Source organism: Colletes gigas, unplaced genomic scaffold, assembly GCF_013123115.1.
Source record: "Colletes gigas isolate AHSC1104 unplaced genomic scaffold, ASM1312311v1 Colletes_gigas_Sc00003, whole genome shotgun sequence".
NCBI classification, from domain to species: Eukaryota; Metazoa; Arthropoda; class Insecta; order Hymenoptera; family Colletidae; genus Colletes; species Colletes gigas.
The window spans coordinates 10,648,773-10,667,174 of NW_025106632.1; the positions used below are offsets into that span (position 1 = coordinate 10,648,773).

Below are 18,402 nucleotides of genomic sequence, written 5' to 3' on the forward strand. Positions count from 1 at the left end.
GTTCGTTAACGTAAGAATTTACCTATATTTTTATCGACTCGATATCTTCTAATACCTGGAATAATATTTCAAACACTGTCAAACACTGCGCCACAATGTAAGTCTTTTTAGCGACTTACATCAGACTTCATCGTTACGACTAAAATCAAGAAATTTTGTAACGTCTTTCAAACTTTTTCAAACATCCATTAGTCATATCTCTCGTTCAGTTTTAATAGTTTCATCTTGCAGAAGAAATAACTGGAATACATTGATTCCCCTGCCATTTACCCGGTGAGCTAACCGAGTAGTAGTTCTTGTAAAACTTCTTCGTTAGAATCCTGTGAAAGGAAGCGTTTCTGAACCTTTGTCCGGACTTCTTCTTTGTTCGCGAAGTGAAATTTCACAGTTTGTACAGCTATTTCAAAGGGGGGATAGGACCTTTGGTCGAAAAGTAATGTCGTCTTTACAATTTATCTTACATCTCAATAATTACCTTTTTATAATAATTCATATATCTACCAGAAATTCATGCGAGAATAATAAAACAAGAATCATTAAAATTCAATAAGAACAACGTTTACGTTTTTCATACATTTTTGCCTATTTTTATGAAAATTATTTTCTTTTTTCAATCTTACACGCGTTCTCTATCGATACGAAATTGCAAATTGATTTTCGGACTAAAACAAGTTTACCTGCCTCGCAATATGATAATTTCACTTTCGACTTAATAATATTCTCTTTATAATATCCAATTAAAGAAGTTAAATCGTGCATACAATGGAAACCCTCTTTTCTTCCTAATTGCGTGTGCTGATTGGTACATTAATACTTCCTGTGCCGGCTAGGGATTAAAATTATTTTTAAGAATTTATTTTTTAATCTATTGATTTATGGACAAAATCCTTTCGGTCAGACCATTTAATTAGTCTTCTTCCAGTATGCAATTTAAAAAGGATCGATTTTTGTTACACTTTCCCGATGGTTTAGATGTCAAATTAATGTGTTTATACCATTATATGGAAATAAAAAAAGATTACAGTAGACGATTCCTTCCGGAATAAAAAGTTTCTGTACCTGTAGCTTCTATACCTGAAATAATTGTATCGTAAACGGTCAGGTTCAGATCTAACATTATCTCTAACTTATCCGTTACCGGTATCGAGTATCCTATCACAGATGAGGTATACGAGCAAACTTTTCACCTAATGTATTTTCACAGACGAGGTATACCTCGTCTGTGGTATTTTTTCGGCCCGTTTCTCTGGGGCTCTAGAGCCCCATTACCATTTCCGTGTCACTCGCAACGTTACCGACAGATTTAGAAATGAACACAAGAGGAAGTGAGACAGAAAATGAAATTACAGAAATTTTATTATTTTTTAACGGAATGAAAGCTGTAGGGTACAGAATTGAGCATCAATCGATTAATTTCATCGGAGTAACCAATCGATTATGATTATTTCAAGATTTCAAGATGATTAAAATACGTAAGGATGTACCTCATTGACGACTACACCAAAAATTCACTATTTTTTATTTGAAATTGTAATACATCATTTTTCTTAAAAATTCGTTTTCCATGTTTAATAAATTTGTTTGATGTTGTATGGAAGTGTTGTCTAATACTTTTTTGTAGGTATCCATGAGCTTTACTTCCAGAAAAAATTACAATGAGATTCGTTCGCTATTGTAGGAGTTATGGTCGTTTGAAAATTGCGCTTTTTAATCCCTTCCATATTCAACTCACATGTATTTATGCACACACTGCAGCTGTCTGCCCATCAATTACTAATTCAGTGAATAGTTTCTCAACTGACCGCCATTCACGAGAAGAGGACGGTAAAATCACCTCTGAATTTTCAGGTCGGTATGGCAGTCGAATCGGGCCACGAAAGTGTATAAGGTGAAAGGTCCTCTCGTATACTTCGTCTGTGATCCTATTATTTCTTGGCGGTTAAATTTGAACCGTCCTCGTGACACTATGTACTTAATGCGAGCGTTTACGATGTGTTTGCGGTTAAACGTATCAGTTTTCTTGAAGCGATTAACGACATGATCCGGGTATCATTTGGAAATTGATAATACCGCAATAACTGGCTCGAGATTCACGCATTTGAGGATCGGTTATTGGGGATTCTTGGTCGAAAGATTTGTCGAGCGATATCCCCAGAAGCCTCTAAAGCGCCGGATATCCGAGCAAGGAGTCGTTTCCAGCCATGTTGCATTTTTTTCCCCCTTTTTACCTCGCCGGCTACGAGGTTCGAATCGTCGACGCCGGTTAAGACGAATATTTCGAGCACCGCGAAAGTTCGAAACGACCGACGCCCGAAGGGGAAACTTTCCGCAAAGTGCGCAACAACCGAAAGTTCGTTACCGGTTTATGGACGCCTCCCTCCGATTTGTTTCAGAAATATCGACGCTACGTGTTTGTTAACGTATACCCCCCGGAACAATGAGCTGATTTTGCAGGCGGCCATTGCAAGTATAATTTCGCTAAAATACGCTTTCATTGTTTCGAGCATCGTTGAAATGTCAATGCAACGGACGGAAACGCACCGGGCACAGGATTCTGTGATAATTGATTTCGTTATTGACATGTCGGTTCACACTGACTATGTTTCTCTGTTTATTTCCGTTCCCGTTAACAACATTCCGTACTGAACGAACAAATTCGCTGGTAAATTCTGTGCTCGAAAATCCGTTCGTTCGATGTAAAAGTCGCGGAGTTTAACGTCGAAGAGAAAATCTGTGGCGCATATAGAGGATCAGGTGGACGTTCGAGCGTTTGTGAGAGAGACACGGTTGAGCGTAGCCCTCTGATGGCGAGTGCAGGAACTGTCGCCACGGGACTAAATCGTTAAAAGAAATCGATTGAGCTTGGAAGAATACTATATTAGGTCGGACAAAAAATTGTTTTCCTCTATACGAAGTTTTCACCAAAGATTAACCATTTATCGGTCAAGCGTGACAACGAACTAAAGCAGTATCTTTACTTATTTTCCTTCCGAGTAACATATGGAAATATTTCCCGTATCGGTTCGACGCCATTCCTTTCCAAGCCGATGTTTCACGATAAGACTTTATTAACAATGACGGACGAACCTACGGCGACAGTAAACCACGGGGCATACCGATCGTTTCGACCATTTGCAACCTTTATCGTAGATCAATTCAGTCGGGCGAATATCATTCCCGGGAGGTGTAAAGTAGCATCAACGCGGGAGATTGGAAATAAATAGCCTTTAAAGGCGGCTATACTCTATCGCGAAGTATCAGTGGCGTCGATACCTAAATGTCAAGTAGTTGAGGGCTTCGACGTCGTTTCCTCTGGCGAACGGGAACATCTTCCGTGAATTTGTTTCGTACCCTTTCCGATTGACGAGAGAAATTACCGAGGTCGTTCGAATCGATTCGGTTCTCCTCGAAATACGCGTACACTGCTAAGTGCTGGAATCAGGGTGACAAGCATTGTGCAAGGGTCGTCGTTATCGGCTGAGTGGGTCACATTTTTCAGGGTGAACTGAACCCACTCTTCTTTCGTATAAAAGTATAACAATCACAATAATCATCGCAACAGCCACAAGTACTACAACAACAACAATCGTGACAATAATCGTCACATAAATCACAACGACAATAACATCTACAAGTATATCGAGTCAATGTGAGTTATATGTTTCTACCAACTCGATTATTGTGAAAAAATATTCCGATGTTTCGTTTGAAGGGATCAAGTAGACCGTAAAATCGTAACAATCGAGAGATTCGTAGAACAAAAATGACCGTCGAATGTTCGATACGGACGTATCTTTATTTTTAAAACAATGGAGTTATCCAAGGTATATACGAGTACGTAGAGGTTTGCTCGTATATGGGCGGGAGTATGGAAAGTGACGACGATAAAATCGGAGGCATCGACACGCCGCGTCTGTCGTGACGTCGATTAAGCGTGTTATGAAGTAGAAAGAATTCGGTGGTAGGCAGAAGAGAAGCGGGGATCGTTCCGATGAAAGATAAAATAAGCAAGAAAATGCGAACGAATCCGCGAGAAGCAGTAAAGAGCTGTCAGCGTCAGGATTCGAGTAGGAAATACCCCGGGCATTGAACGAGAATGACAAATTCGTCAATACCGTTCTTGCATCGACAATCGTGTCCTCCAAATTCTTTATTTTTAAGTATCCCGCTTTTCATTCGGATCGAGACGCTCTTCAAAGCCTGTCACCGAGGGGGTATCTTGAAAATTTAAGCGAAATCGTCGTCGATCGCGCCACGCTCGGCGCTTTTTCTATTATATTTCAAAGTGTCCGTAAGGTCGAACGAAACAAATACGGCCGTTACACGGAACAACGACGGAAGTACTTCGTTCGCAAATTCGCGAAAAAGTGCCAACGAACCGCTAATGGATACACACGAACGGTTCGAGCACAAAATTTGCTGTTTAAATGTTCGGAATGTTCAACCACGCGAGTTCGAATCTGTACGGTATTAAAGGCACTTTAACGTCGAAAAAGTACTGGAGCGAGATGACAGTAAAATAACTGGTGCGTAAAAATACTCCATATTTAACGGAATAGAGGGTGCGAAACATTTATACTGTTTGTGTACTTAAAAAAAAAAAAAAAAAAAAAAAATTAACTCACCTTTACGCGTATTTATCATAGAGAGCTATTTCGAAAATGATCGGGTTTTGGCAATTCCAAAGCGACAGAATCGCGAATAGTTTTCAACGTATCAATTTGCATCAGCCGCCGATTGTAGGGGGTGATTGGGCGGTGAGATTGAAACGATAATATACCCTGGTGTAATAATCCAAAGGTGCGCTAAATTGGTAGGAACTGGGAGCATTGTGGGTATAATTTAGTCTGCAGAATAAAAAAATATAGCAATAATGTTCTTTTCAAATATTCTTTATTATATATCCAATAAGATATCAGAAGGTTAAAACTTTGGTAGTTTCGCCTTTTAATCTTAAGTTTACAGCAGTTAAAATGTATATGTCTCTTATTTTTAATCGTTCTATAAACCTGTAATGTTCCATAAAAATCGGGAATAGTCGTTTCGCGAATGTTCCTCATTCTTGCCGGAAATTAAATTCTTCTTCTGCCTCAGACTATCTGGTACCTTTGCTAATTTTACGGTGCCCCATAATTTCCGAATTATTTCGTAGATTAGAGACGTAAATTGCACGTTTTATCAAACTGTTAATCAAAAATATCGAAGTTGGTCCAGATGCGGTTTCCTTCGAGAGACGTACAAATATTAGGTTGGTCATTTGAATCGCCAATTCTCCAGTCCATCGGCTATTTGTGAGGCAAATTAGAGCACAGAGTATACAATAAGATTCCATTAAGTGACCTTAAGCTCTCAACCGAGTGCTCAAATGGACGAGCCGACTTCGTGCTACTGTTATTGCAGCCGGAAGACTCGATAAAGTATTCGCACCTTAGAATGTTGTTTGGTGTCATTTCGTAAAACTTTCTATGCCCAGAAAATTCGGAAATATTTAACAGATTGGAGAATATTTTTACAAACGAAGAGGAATTTTAGAGATCAGCCATTTTTCTTTTACTCACAGACCTTGCAGTGGCTGACTAAAACGTCTAATCTTTCTTTCTCACTGCAATACCTCTGCCCTTCTCCTATCATTATATTTTTGTTTCGAAGCAGAAATTTCATTGGTCAAATTTACGATTGGGTATATTATAAATGCATGGTGGTGTACATTTTAAGCCCACGCGACGTACGGATCAATATTTATAATAACTCTAACGGAAGAGTTTTAATTTGCTTGTTTAGGTCTAATCATTGCCCAAGAAAATAAATAGGAAATCAATCAGTCAGTATACTATTCCCTTTGCTTTCTCGATAAACTGTATAAACTTTTCTGAACGTCGAGTCGAAGCAATATGGCCGCGAGGCTTACCGTCCGACTTCTTTGATGCAACAGAGTTCCTTTTCTTATTCGCTTCGTTTATACAACATTTTAAACGCATTTCTTGCAAAGTCAATACCGAATCTACAACCTTGTAACTTGTAACGTCGTCTAACAATTAGTTGAATATTGTTGTTAATAATATTACCGTTTCATGCTAATTTTTGTATATGTTTAGAACATGTACAATTCAATGCTGCAGCGACACAAATACTCCCAATCGGGCCCCAATTTTTATCAGTTCTTATTGATATTCCTTTCGCTCTGCGAATATCTATTTGTGTTGTTTTTCAAGGTTGGTATCGTTAGAGAGGGAAAGCAAGCTTTTAAAATCAGCTGTTCCGCGTTACCGTGTGGTTACCCGGTCGGAAATTTACGTTTGCGAAGTTGGAAATGGCACATTTTGACCAACTCGGACCTTCTGGTGCTAAGGTCCACCCTAATGCACACGAATTCGTCGAACATAATACCGAGGCTTGATAATCACGCTGCGGTATCGTGATCGAACGTCACACGGGTCGTTCGTAAGAGTGGAGAATTGTAGCGCCACCGATATCGAATTGCACTACGCGCATAAATGTTCATACTGGTAATTCGCAACGCAACTGCGACCATATTCTGACTTACGTCGTTTTCAGTAATTTTGTTTACTCGCCAAACTTTACGCCCCTCATACATCGTTGATATATATATAAATCTACATACGTGCGTGCATTATGTTTTTTTTTTATTTTTTTCAGTGAATATAAATTTATTACTTTTTAGGAAAGTTGATTTCCATTTACCAATTTGGTAAAAGTCATCATCTGGTGAAACAATTCAGTTAAGATCTAGAGTCCACTTAAGGGTTAATATTAACCCTCAAGCACACGCGCTTAAGTACTTACCTAGAGACACAACTTTCAAGGTTGCGGTCTTAGTATTTCAGCAGCTTGACAAGGACTAAGGCTACTATGTTGTGGAACTTTTTTCCACTCACCCTTGCCTTGTAGGTATATCACGCATTCTCCGAAGGCCTCGGGTCTCACAGACCCAGTTGTGTGCTCGAGGGTTAATTTTTAGGATTCTGGGAGTAATTAAAGCCCAAGTTGGAATAAGTGCGTTCGTTTTTCTACGTATGAGGCGAGCGTCGGTTAAGGGAAGATTCTTTCCCGGGCGCAGGGTCGAAAGAGGGTGACAAAGGGGTTTGAAAAAAGAGCGAGAGAATGGAATATCCGTGCGGCGCGATAATCTAAAAAGCGCGATAAATTGACACATAGGAATAAGCGGGCGCAAGAAGGGGCTTATGACATCGGTCGGGCGCATCGGCGGTGCTCGATAAGGTCGGTTAAAAAAGGGGTTGAGGAGCCGCAGGAAACAGAAAAGAGGTAGCACGATCGTGCCGATGGAAAAATGAGCAAGGAAGACGATGCAAACGGGTTGTCGGAAGCGTCAGGTGGGGTTTCGGGAGAGTGGGCAAGGAGAGGGTGAGAGTGTCGCGCGCAATTCGAGGATGGTGGGGGTTTATATGGAGTTCGCGTACGGTGGCGCCGACGAAGGACGGTGGGGCTGTTGGCGGTACGCGGCAGGGGGTGGGGAGAACGGTGGTCCGGCGGATACGGACTCAGATAGCGAGCATTGGCTTAGTTTGCTTTCGTTCGTCCTCGCGGAAGGTATACCGGGTAAGCCTCGATCCCGTACTAGTTAGACGCACGTTGCGCTACCGTTTCCCGTCGAGTTCGTTTCCTGTTTTCACGCCAACCGTCGCGCCCGGCGGATGGATACTCGTCTATCGTAAACGTGTGCTAAATGTGATTGTGATACACGAACGATTTTAGCGGCGAGGGGGTATATATACTAGTGCAGTAAGTGTCAAGTGCTACTGGATAGATGATGAATGTGATGATACAGAGCTGGTTCATCGGCGGCCTGTTCCTATTAGGATGCGTTCAAGGTTAGTGCTCGTTCTCTCGATTAATTCCGCCGGACACGTGTGTCGGTTCGGTTCGCGAACATCGGGAACACATCGTCGCGAAATTGTTCCGTTAACGCGTCGATCGCCACGAATTCGTCGTAAATTGGCGTACTCGCAACCGGTACTCCAGATATTGGGATCAGGGACGAGTACAACACCTAACACCATCCTCGTTTACAACGTGGTCGTAAAAAGGATTTTAACGGTAGCTACCGAGATTTAGAGAACCCTGTCTCTGTTGCAGTAATTGGGAGTGATTCGTACGGTAACGATACCATCGGAAATAACCCGAAATACGACGTTCGGGATATTATTTGGAAACTGTTCGATAACATCGGCTCTCGTTAAGTGCATTTCGATCTTGAACTTGACCTGTCGCGCTTCAGGAAGTTTTTTTTGTTTGGCAGCGAGCAGCGCCAAACAGCCCGCTAGACGTTTTATTTATAATCCCGTCCAATGTCGCGACCCTTATCGTCGCGAAGACCGTAAAAGAAAAAGGAGAGAACGTAGCGAGCGTTTTTCACAGTGGATAAACCTTTTTTTTTTCCTTTTTCAAGTATGCGCGAATATGTACGCCCACGTGCGCTATCTTGCCGAGTCTCTGGCAGCGTGCACGAACAGAACAGCGTCGTTAGTTTTCGACGACTGCGAGATGTCGCGTGTTCGCTCGATTCGCGCCAATGGAAACGGTCGAGAGTTTTTTAACGGTCGCTGGTCGCGCATCCACAGACTCTTACGCGACCAAAGCGCCCGGAAACCCCAGGCATTTTACGATAGCGCGTGCTTATCCTTGCCAGACCTCGTCCCGCGATTCTATTCGGTCGTTGTGGTCCCCCTGGTGCGCGAAACTTTCGGATTTTCGTCCTATTTTTGACGAATTTTTTCGTCGCTCGGTCAGTCGACCGTTACTTCCGTTTCGTTTCGTGATCGTAATTCTTTGTTTAGGGGCAGGTTTATTTGGTAGCGTACGGTGGGAATATTTAATTTTACTTCCTGTCGTTCCGTCGAAACAAAGTATTCGAAGACTTTGAAACACACGGAGCATTTATTTTTAACTTCAACGTCAAATGTTTTGGAACGAAAATTTATTTATTGTATTTAGTAATTATGTTTTCTTTTTGTAACAAAATTGTTAAATTTTGGACTATTTAGTAATTATGAGAAACAATACGAACATGCCAGTTTGATATTATTTTTAGAACGAAATGCAAAGAAAAGTGGAAGTTTCGGTGATTTGGGGCCATTATTGGAAACAAAACTACCCATAATTCACTCGGTGAATAGTACCAGATTGTGGGTCACCGTTTCCGAGAAATGGCGCACTTTTTGCGCGGGAGGTGACATAACAATGACCTCGACATTAAACGCAGATGTGCGTAATTTTTTGTACCCAAAGAATGGCATTGTCGAGGAATGCAATTACTTTCGGAACGATGGGCCATAAATCGCCACGCTCGAAATTATGATTTGTTGCGGTTATCGCTTAGTAGATCGAGGTTTTCAAACGCGAAATATTCAGCGCACTTTTTCGTTTACGTATAATATATTTCAATTTAAAGTTACAATAAATTTATTTAAAACATACGCAGGGGCGAAGCTTTCAAAACTTTCGTCCCGAATTTCGCGAAAACAACGCATCGGGCAAAAAAAAGTTTCGAGAAAAAGTTGCTTGATTTATAGGATGTAATATTTTTGTTCGCATTGTAAAAAAACACAAATAAAGAATGGTAAGGTACGTCGCATTATATTATTTGGAAAGTAACGGAGAACATTTAAAAAAATATTATTTTAATATTTTTTAAATCGAACTTTTGTGCGAACCTTCCAAGAAAAAGATACGATTTGATTAATCTGTATATATTTGAGGACCTAACTTTCTAACGAGCCGTGCATATTGGACGTGCTTTTGTTTTGCAACAGAGATCGCAGAGTAAATGCAGTTTAACCACCATAATCATTCGATCTCAATTCAATTATGTATTCTCTGGTGAGATGAGTAGAGAATCCATCGGCGTAAATAAGAATACATTGTAGTTGCCGCGACGTGTAAACAAATTAAATAGGGTAAATAGTGGCTTGTATAACGATGATGTTGTTGCAACGTCTGTTTATTTAATGTGCTGACCAGCATTCGTGGTTCTCTTCAGAAATACCATAGCTTAACTAGGCAACAGAGCTTGCAATTATACGCGAGGAAACTCGTAATATAGACACAACAAATTTCATATACAAAAATTAAAATATAAAATATAATTAATCCGGAAACATGATATATATTTACAAAAGATCCTTCGTTTAATTATTCTAAAAGTCCTTTTATCAGTATATTGTTTGCCTCGGGCGCTTTAATATCGTAATAGACCGTTTATTAATTCTCGTACGGATGTCTGGGTAGACTTGGACAACATAATCTCTCCAAGTACGTTACAAATTCAACAAAATTAATTACAAAATTAATTAACCGTCCATTCACAGATGATTAAAAACGTATGGCGGAACAAGATATTTCTATTTTGTGATTTAAATTTTCATTGCAAAGTTCTTATGCCCTGTGTGATTTTGTGTTACTTCGTTTCGAGAAAAAATAGTAGGCTTCGTACGTTTACGAATTTCGTTAAATTAATTTCTGTAATTCAGATACGCGTTTTAGAAAAGCATGGTTGAGAAGAACGAACCAAATTCTTTTCATTCCAGCAAAGTGCTGCGATTCGAACGGAGTAGAAACGTTTGAAATAATCACGAAATCGTTTCTTTGCCAACGCGAGGATGATAATCAAAGCGGATTCTTGTTCACTTTCAGTTCCAGTTATTCAAAGCGCCTATAGTTAACTTTATCGTTGTACCGTGCGAGGTTTGCCAAAGCACACCCGTACGTATTTTTTCTTAGAATCGTTTCCCTTGAAGCTGGTGCTTCCATTCACTCCGGATCACGTGCTAAACGACCCCCGGTGTGTGCTCGAGGATTCGTGCACGCCGAAAACCGTTGCTCGAAAACGATCCTCTTTAAGCGGATGTGCGCGCGTATTTAAATTGTAAGGTAATTGTCATACCGCGATGCGTCGACATGCGTACTTCCGGTTTCTACCGTTTGCTTTCGAGCATCCGCTAGTAATCCTAGAAATGAACTTGTTTCGCGAAGTTGTTAAGGTTTTATCGTACAGCCCGATTCTGGGGGAAACTGGGACATGCTTGTAGCTTTTTACCCCTCTAATTGTTCGGCTGAACAATTAAAACAGCTCTGATTAGCTAAGGGGCGCTAGATTTACGGGGCATTGCACATGTATTTTTATCGAAATCTTTCTTGCATTGACGATTACATTAAAATACGATTTAACATGGTCTTTTAACGCGCTCTCAAATTGTCTACGAATACGAAACCTCGTTCTTAGATAATTGGACACTGTCTTCAATTTGACGTAGAAGATTATTTTCTTTAATATTCGATCTTGAGTTTCTCCGGAAAGGGTCAGTGTTACAGGAAGTAGACAATCTCAATAAGCTCTACGTTGAGAAGTGTATAGATAGGAATAGAAAGTCGCTCGAGCACTTGCAAGAGAGACAAGAGCGTAGCCCTCTAGTGGCCAGTGCAGCAAGTGTCGCGACATACTCGTAAATTGTTAGAAAATAATGCTTATGCATCCTATAATTTTAAATATGGAATCTGACAGACGGAAATCTAGCGTTAAATAAACTTAAACTGCACGACACGCACCGATATCAGTGTGTCGCTTGATCCTCGAAGAAGTTAACTGCAACGTTGGCGAAACGTGTCGAGGTAGTTTCCTCAAAGGACACGGCTTACACCTGGAAGCCTTAACGCCGAGTATCAACTGTCAGAACTCGGACTGTGAAAGCCACAAATGTCTTATCCTGCTACCTCTGAACCCTCGACCACTATCCACTGTCAAATTCGCGTAGGAAAAGTCAAATTCCCCGCGACGTAACTATATTTATTATCGAGAAATCGATATACGATATACACAAGATCCAAATTTATCGTCTGTAATACGTATTTTTATTTTCAGTCGCGTTATCGTATTTTATAAATAACTAGTTCCGCGGGAGTTAATAAATTCTTAATAATAGACTCGTCAAACGTTTATAACGATGGCCGCATCTACCGGTCGATCTCTCGTGCAGTGCCTGCCCCGATAAGAAAACGTAAGAAATCACGCGGCCGGTTTAACATGTTAAGAAATCTCACTCGTACACAAGACACTTGATAATTCTCTCGTTTGTTTCCACCTCGACCGTATTATTTCATATGTTCGTGCCGAATTTGCATTGGTACTTAACGCGTTGCAGCTACCAGTTAATTCCAGTTTGACGATTTGTCGTCCAACGTCCACCAACGACTAAATAATGGATAATGGGCGCTTGGAACGTTCGAGAAATATTTATAGGTAAATCTTTTACAACTTTGATTCTAGAAAATTATGAACTAGGTACATTATATACTTATTTTCGTAACTAAAATTCCTTAATGCTGTTCAAAATTTTCTTTAACGTTTCAGCTCGAAGAATTAATTGTCTCAGTTAAGAAAATTAAGAAATTTTCGACGAATCACGGACGAGGGAGAAATTGTAGAAATGTCTCGTCCGCCGGGGGCGCGTTCGTTAATATTTTTCAGCCCCGTTATTTTTCACGCTGCGCGGGAGAATTAACAACTTTTTGTTCGCGGCGTATCATTAACTTGCGCCTTGTTAACCAGGTACGAGGAGCTGTCCGGTTTCGTTGGATTTCATTCCGTGCAATCGGCGTACCCGTTAACAAAGCGTAAAGCTGAAATCAACTTTCGTCGCGAAATTCCCCCGGTTCGTCGGGCATTTTCCTTTCCGGGACGAGCGCGGATTGAATTTTAACGCTGCCATTTTGTTCGACGTCGACGCTGACTTGGGCGATTCTAGCGCAAAATGGAGGCATTTTCACGGTCGCGCTGTGGCGACGCGTTTCGACGCGGTTAAACCTATCCCGACGCGAGCGAAAAAGATGGATGCTGATAGCGAAAAATGATTTCGGAGTTAACGCGACCGGGGCATGAGAGAGAGTGGAAAAAGCCGGTGTATTAAAGCGAATTCGTGGCCCTTTGTGTTTTGTGCTGTCGTACTTTTCGCTGCTGTCGCTCAAGTGTAATGGCCTTGGACAAAGTACGACGAGGACTTCATTACGTTAATGTTTTAACTAAATGCAGCACGGTTTAATCCCCCTGCTCGGATATAAACCCATACGGCACCGAAATATTGCGGGAATATTTTTGATGCTAATGAAAAGTCTGATAGAGATATTTTAACTGCCCCCGAGTCGGACGTTTTCGCATTTTCGTCCATCTTTGGAAACGAACGAGTTATTCAGCCTGTCTCGAACGCCACACCTTGTTGCATGAATATGTATAAAGATAAAATATAGAGCCGGAACACGTATGTACGTGCGTACGAAGATAAAAAGTATTCCTGCGGAACCGCGTGTTCTACCGCAGCCTCGACTTAACAATTATTACGATTATTTAAAAGCCGTGTATATCTTAACAGTATGAATTTTAAAAAATTTTTCAAGAGTCAGTTTTGCAATCTGTAATTAAGTTACGTATTTCTGTACTTTATACTGTTTAACTATGAGCATCGTTCTCCGCTTTAATTGTAAAAGTATCGTTATATTTTCTCTCGCGCGCCAATGGGTTTTTATAATAAATAAAAATAAATAGTCTTGCAATTATTACGTCCCGAACGAAGGTTTCTAATTAGACGAGCTGTTTTTGCAGTGGAAACTGGGTAATTCGGTTGCTCACGGCCGATTGCTAGTTACAATCCGAAAGTTACTTAAGGCGCTAGCAATTTTCCGAGAGTCCATTCCAGCGATTTTCGAATCCAATCGAATGGAAATTTTATTTCCACGCCATGGAAGTCACTCCCCGGAGCCTTTTCGCGCGGAAAAGGGATCGAAAGACAACGAAATAGAAGACAGATAAAGAAAAGGTCCGGGGAAAGGTAAGAATCTTGTGGAGTATCGCGCGCTGCGACCGTCTTTTAAAGATAAAGCCCGTCGAAATCGTGGAGCACAAAATGTTCTCGAAATTTTCCAACGGTTAATCAACGTCCGTAGCGATCGATACGATCGATTCTTCGCGAAATCGTATCCGGCAGAGGGGATGAGAAAATTAGTATGCGAAACAGTTAACGATGATTAAACTCGTTCTTCATTATCAAGAGCCTGGAAGAGGAACTCTTGGCAACCGGCGAACCCGGAGTTTCCTTACCTTCATTAGTTTTAATACTTCCTTTTATTGCAAACAAGCTCTTTCGTTAATTTCGTGCTTCTGTTGTTACGTGTAACTGCTGCAGTACTGTTCGGAGAAATGGAAAGTAATTTTCAATTAACGAAGTCATCCAGCACTTGTTGTTGTTGGGATAAATCAGAGCTTTATGGTACCTGGAATGATCCCAAAATGGACGCCAGCGAAGGGTTAAATTCGCTGGTGTAAATGAACAAGGCAATTTCATTCCGCAAAAGAAGGTTAAAGAAATATATTTTTACGTATTTCAGCCATCCCTCCAGGGCAAGGTCTTCGTGTTAGAATTTAGATTAAGGTCACGGCAAGACAGTGTTTCTTTGGTGAATACAATCGGGGAACGAGGAGGTGTCAGAACGTGGCGACCTTAGCGAGCGTTTTAATTAAGTTTTTTTTTCAGACACGGTTTCGTCATTTTCCACCGCGGAATTACCTAGTTAGAGCTTGGTCCTTGTCTGAAATATGCATCTCCGGTTTATTTTGCAACCGTTTCTCAGACCCTTCGAGCCCGCATTTATCAAAAATAATAATCAAATGATATTTCTTGCAAATTACAACGGAAGCGATCCGTAAAACGTCTCGTATATATTAATAGTTTGCATCAGTGATTGTTAAACATTTGTAACCGTATGTTTGGAAAGTAAAATTTGCCCGACGCCGATTCTGTAGGCGTATTAAGCGCGACAAACGAAAAAAGGATTTTCGCGTAGCTGAAATTAATGCTCGACGGGAATTCGTAAACAGGGGAATTTAGGTCGTACTGAAATTTTACGAGGATCGTTAAAAATTTGCGTTCGTATGAGCGAGTGACTGCAACGAGCCGAGACACCGGCTTACTGTAATAGAATGTAATGTTTGAAGCAAACGTGATTACCTTTGTAAGAAACGAAACTTGGCAAAGATACAGATAGGGGTTTCGCGTACTTTGGGCATGCCGCCACATCGTTTAATAGTCAACGTAATTCCCTTTAATATACCTTTGCAGGAAGCTTGTATTATCTGCGTTTCCTCTCCAGCAGGAAACATTTTTTACAAGTTTATTGTATTTGGAACGAATCGATTTCTAATGATTCACTGCGGTCGATTTAAGCATAGATTCGTTTTTTGAATTTTCTATAATTACTTGGGGTTGCTGTAATAAAATTATCTGGGTCTCTTAAATAACGAGGAAATTATATTTATATATTACCATAAATATTTAAAATAATTCTGTTATCTGATTTTGATATTAAAGTAGAATTAAAAATGAATTGAACGCGAGTCAGAAATGGAGGTACGAAGTATTATTCGCTCGTATCATCGTCGTATGGCGTTGCAAATGTTAACCGTTGTAATGGAGACACATAGTCGAAGGCAGCAGTTTACCAGTAGGAAGTTTAGTCGCCAAAGTTGTTAGGTTCAAGTCACTGTTAGTCGCTTTTGAGGTACGCGACGCCATTGTTTTACTAGGTGCGCGTAAACGCGTAATTAACACGTCTATTAATAGGAGCTAGATTAAGTACTTCCTAGGAACGTAAATTAAGAGCACCGAGAAATTTATTTGACCGAAAAAGTGCGTCGAAGCAATCCCCACGCCATTACTGAACGTATTAAACTTCATCGGAGCACGTCGTTAATCATTGCCAGCAACAAACTGTTGATATTTGTAGCTGTTTGTAGTTTAATTTTCATGGATAATCTTATTTTTACTGCGCAGAGAAATCCGAAATTGGATAAATGTAGAGAATACATCGATAAGGATGAAATAACACGTATGAAACTGGTTTATTTCCACGACGAATACGGAAAAACAATTATTAACTTTTATATCCAGCAATTAAATATTACCGCGCGAACGTTTATTTCTGATAAATTTTTAATATGGAATTCTCAAATTCATGGTAAATTAATTTTCACGCGTATTTATTATTCCGTCAGTAATATTAGCTCATATTGTTATTTAATTTAACCGATGCTGACTGTATTACAAAATGTTATTTGCGAAACTCTGCTGTTTGCGGGAATAAAATATTTAGAATGCATCAGTCGTTTATTATTTATTCGATTATTTATTTTTTCATAAATTTTTCGTACATCGGTTGAGGCAGAAATATTATTTTTTGGGGAATTCAGATTACAATCTTTTATCGAATTAGGATTGTACATGTTTCGTAGTTCTTGTGACAAAAAAAATTGGTAATTAATTGAAAACTTCACCGATACTTTATTTACGAATTGTGCTTCTTGCACGTTAAGTTTTGCCAAGATTGCAAAACACAAATATGAATTTATGCCATCTCGGGGGCCCGTAAACGAGCGAACAAGTTTCTAGTTTACGCCTGTTTGTGCGTCGTTTTGTCCATTAACTAAATTAAATGAATCATCGCCTCGTTTATGAGAACCTTTTGATTCGACGGGGACAAACTTCAATTTTCTAAATTTCTATTATACATTCATAGCGAAAAAACAGAGGAGGGAAATAAAAATTCATTTCGCAGGTAATATTTTCAAGCTCGTTTATTAAAACGTTTTCAACTATGAAATGTTAATAGTTCACGGTAACAATACTCGTATATTGAAATCGTAGAATAGTTATTTGTCATATAAGAGAAATGCATGGAAAAGAAGTAAAATGTTAAAGACACATAATTAATAAATCTATCATATTGGAAATATGGTGGATCATCGTCAGGAAAAACGTAAGATAAATTAAAATCTTTTCAATTTTTCTATATTTTGCATTTTTATTTTTATCTTTAATGGATTTTTTTATGTTTCATTTTTCACTCGACGAGCACAGTCTTTTTTTTAAATAAATAAATTCTCTTTATTGGTACTGTTATAGATCTCTTTTATGCGTATTTCTATGTCCTTTTTTAGTAACTCTTTGTAGCATGGTGGTTGGCTCGAGTAACCATCTAGAAAACGCTCTTTCAAGCACTGTAGTTAGCATCTATATAACTTGCTTCAATAATTTACCATACATGTGCATCAGCTTGCAGGAGTACCAATTTTTATATCTTTGCCAACCGTTGTTTTTCCCGAAAATCCCAAAAATGTATTTCAAGCTACTGTAATTTTGTTTTTCGTACTAAAAATAATTTTTATCGATTCTTTCTATGTACTACAGACCTTTTAACCCAGATCTTGTTCAGTGGGCAATTGTTGTTCTTTAAAATTAGCAAAGTTTAATATCAATTTCATATATATGTATAGTCGACAGAATTCTTCGTTATAACGTCGCATTAATTCGCCACCATAGGTGTACAGGTGTTCTGGAACGAGACGTTCATAATATTCTTCAGCAATCGCTCTAATCGTCTTAGAACACTTTCCACCAAAATATTACAAGATTACAGCAATAGATTTGGATTTAATTTGAAACAGAGTACAATGGAATATACTGGAAATCTAAGAGCTGTAATACGAGAAATTTTCAGAATTCAAACTTGTATCGTAAATTATGGTTTTATAAGTTTGTTAATAAAATTAACGAACAAGAAACAATAGATTTCTGATACACGACAGATTATTCGTAATTTTACGAGCACGATTACAAGATTCGTTTTGCAATTCTGAGCTCAACATTATTTTCAGTCATAGAAATGATAATTAAATTAAATCATTTGCTAATAAAGAGATCACGTTCGAAGTTTCCGGTGTAACGAAAATGTCAGCTAAAGTTGGTACGCCCGTCGACGATGCATCCTAACCTAGCTGATCAGTGGTAGCGGGAAATTACCAATTCGAGAATAGGGGAGCTCGAGTTGACGAACTAAATGCTGCCAACCTAACTCGTATCGTCTTACACTACCAACTGTGTACCAAAGCTTGAACTAATTATAATAATTCCCCAACGATAAAAAGCTTCCCTATCATTATCAATAACGCTTCCTCTTTTTTCAAGTAACGCTAAATATTTCTTTAATAGCGAACAGTGTTCTTACAATAATTTATGTAAATTACAGAGATTATTTTTTAACACGTTTTTCGAATCGTAAACGTTTGACTCCGTCGATGGTTAATTTTAATTAATGCGACGTTATTCGCGAAAAAGTGTGACGAGCGTAATACGGAAGGTGGATTTCATCGCGTTTGTGGGTTACTTGCACCGTCTTGGAAGCAGCTCGCGAGGGATGCTCGCAGTTTCGCGTTAACTCCTGTCATCCAGCTACGGAGTGCATTCAAGGGTTACAAACCGTACGCGATTCCCTGTTTCCTAGATGTTCCGTGTAAATCTGGGATATAACACACCGGGGCACTTT

The 18,402-nt window shown here is 39.5% G+C and overlaps 1 protein-coding gene across 2 annotated transcripts in view; it reads left to right on the top strand.

Annotated features, from left to right (window-relative positions):
* Positions 1–7,559: 7,559 nt before the first annotated feature.
* The window catches only part of LOC122404826, a 377,273-nt gene continuing 366,430 nt past the window's right edge, over positions 7,560–18,402 (top strand). For both annotated transcript variants that reach the window (XM_043409082.1, XM_043409083.1), the window contains exon 1: positions 7,560–7,850. In XM_043409082.1, coding sequence (XP_043265017.1) covers positions 7,787–7,850 — 64 coding nt within the window. In that variant the 5' untranslated portion in view covers positions 7,560–7,786. The remainder of the gene's footprint in view (positions 7,851–18,402) is intronic.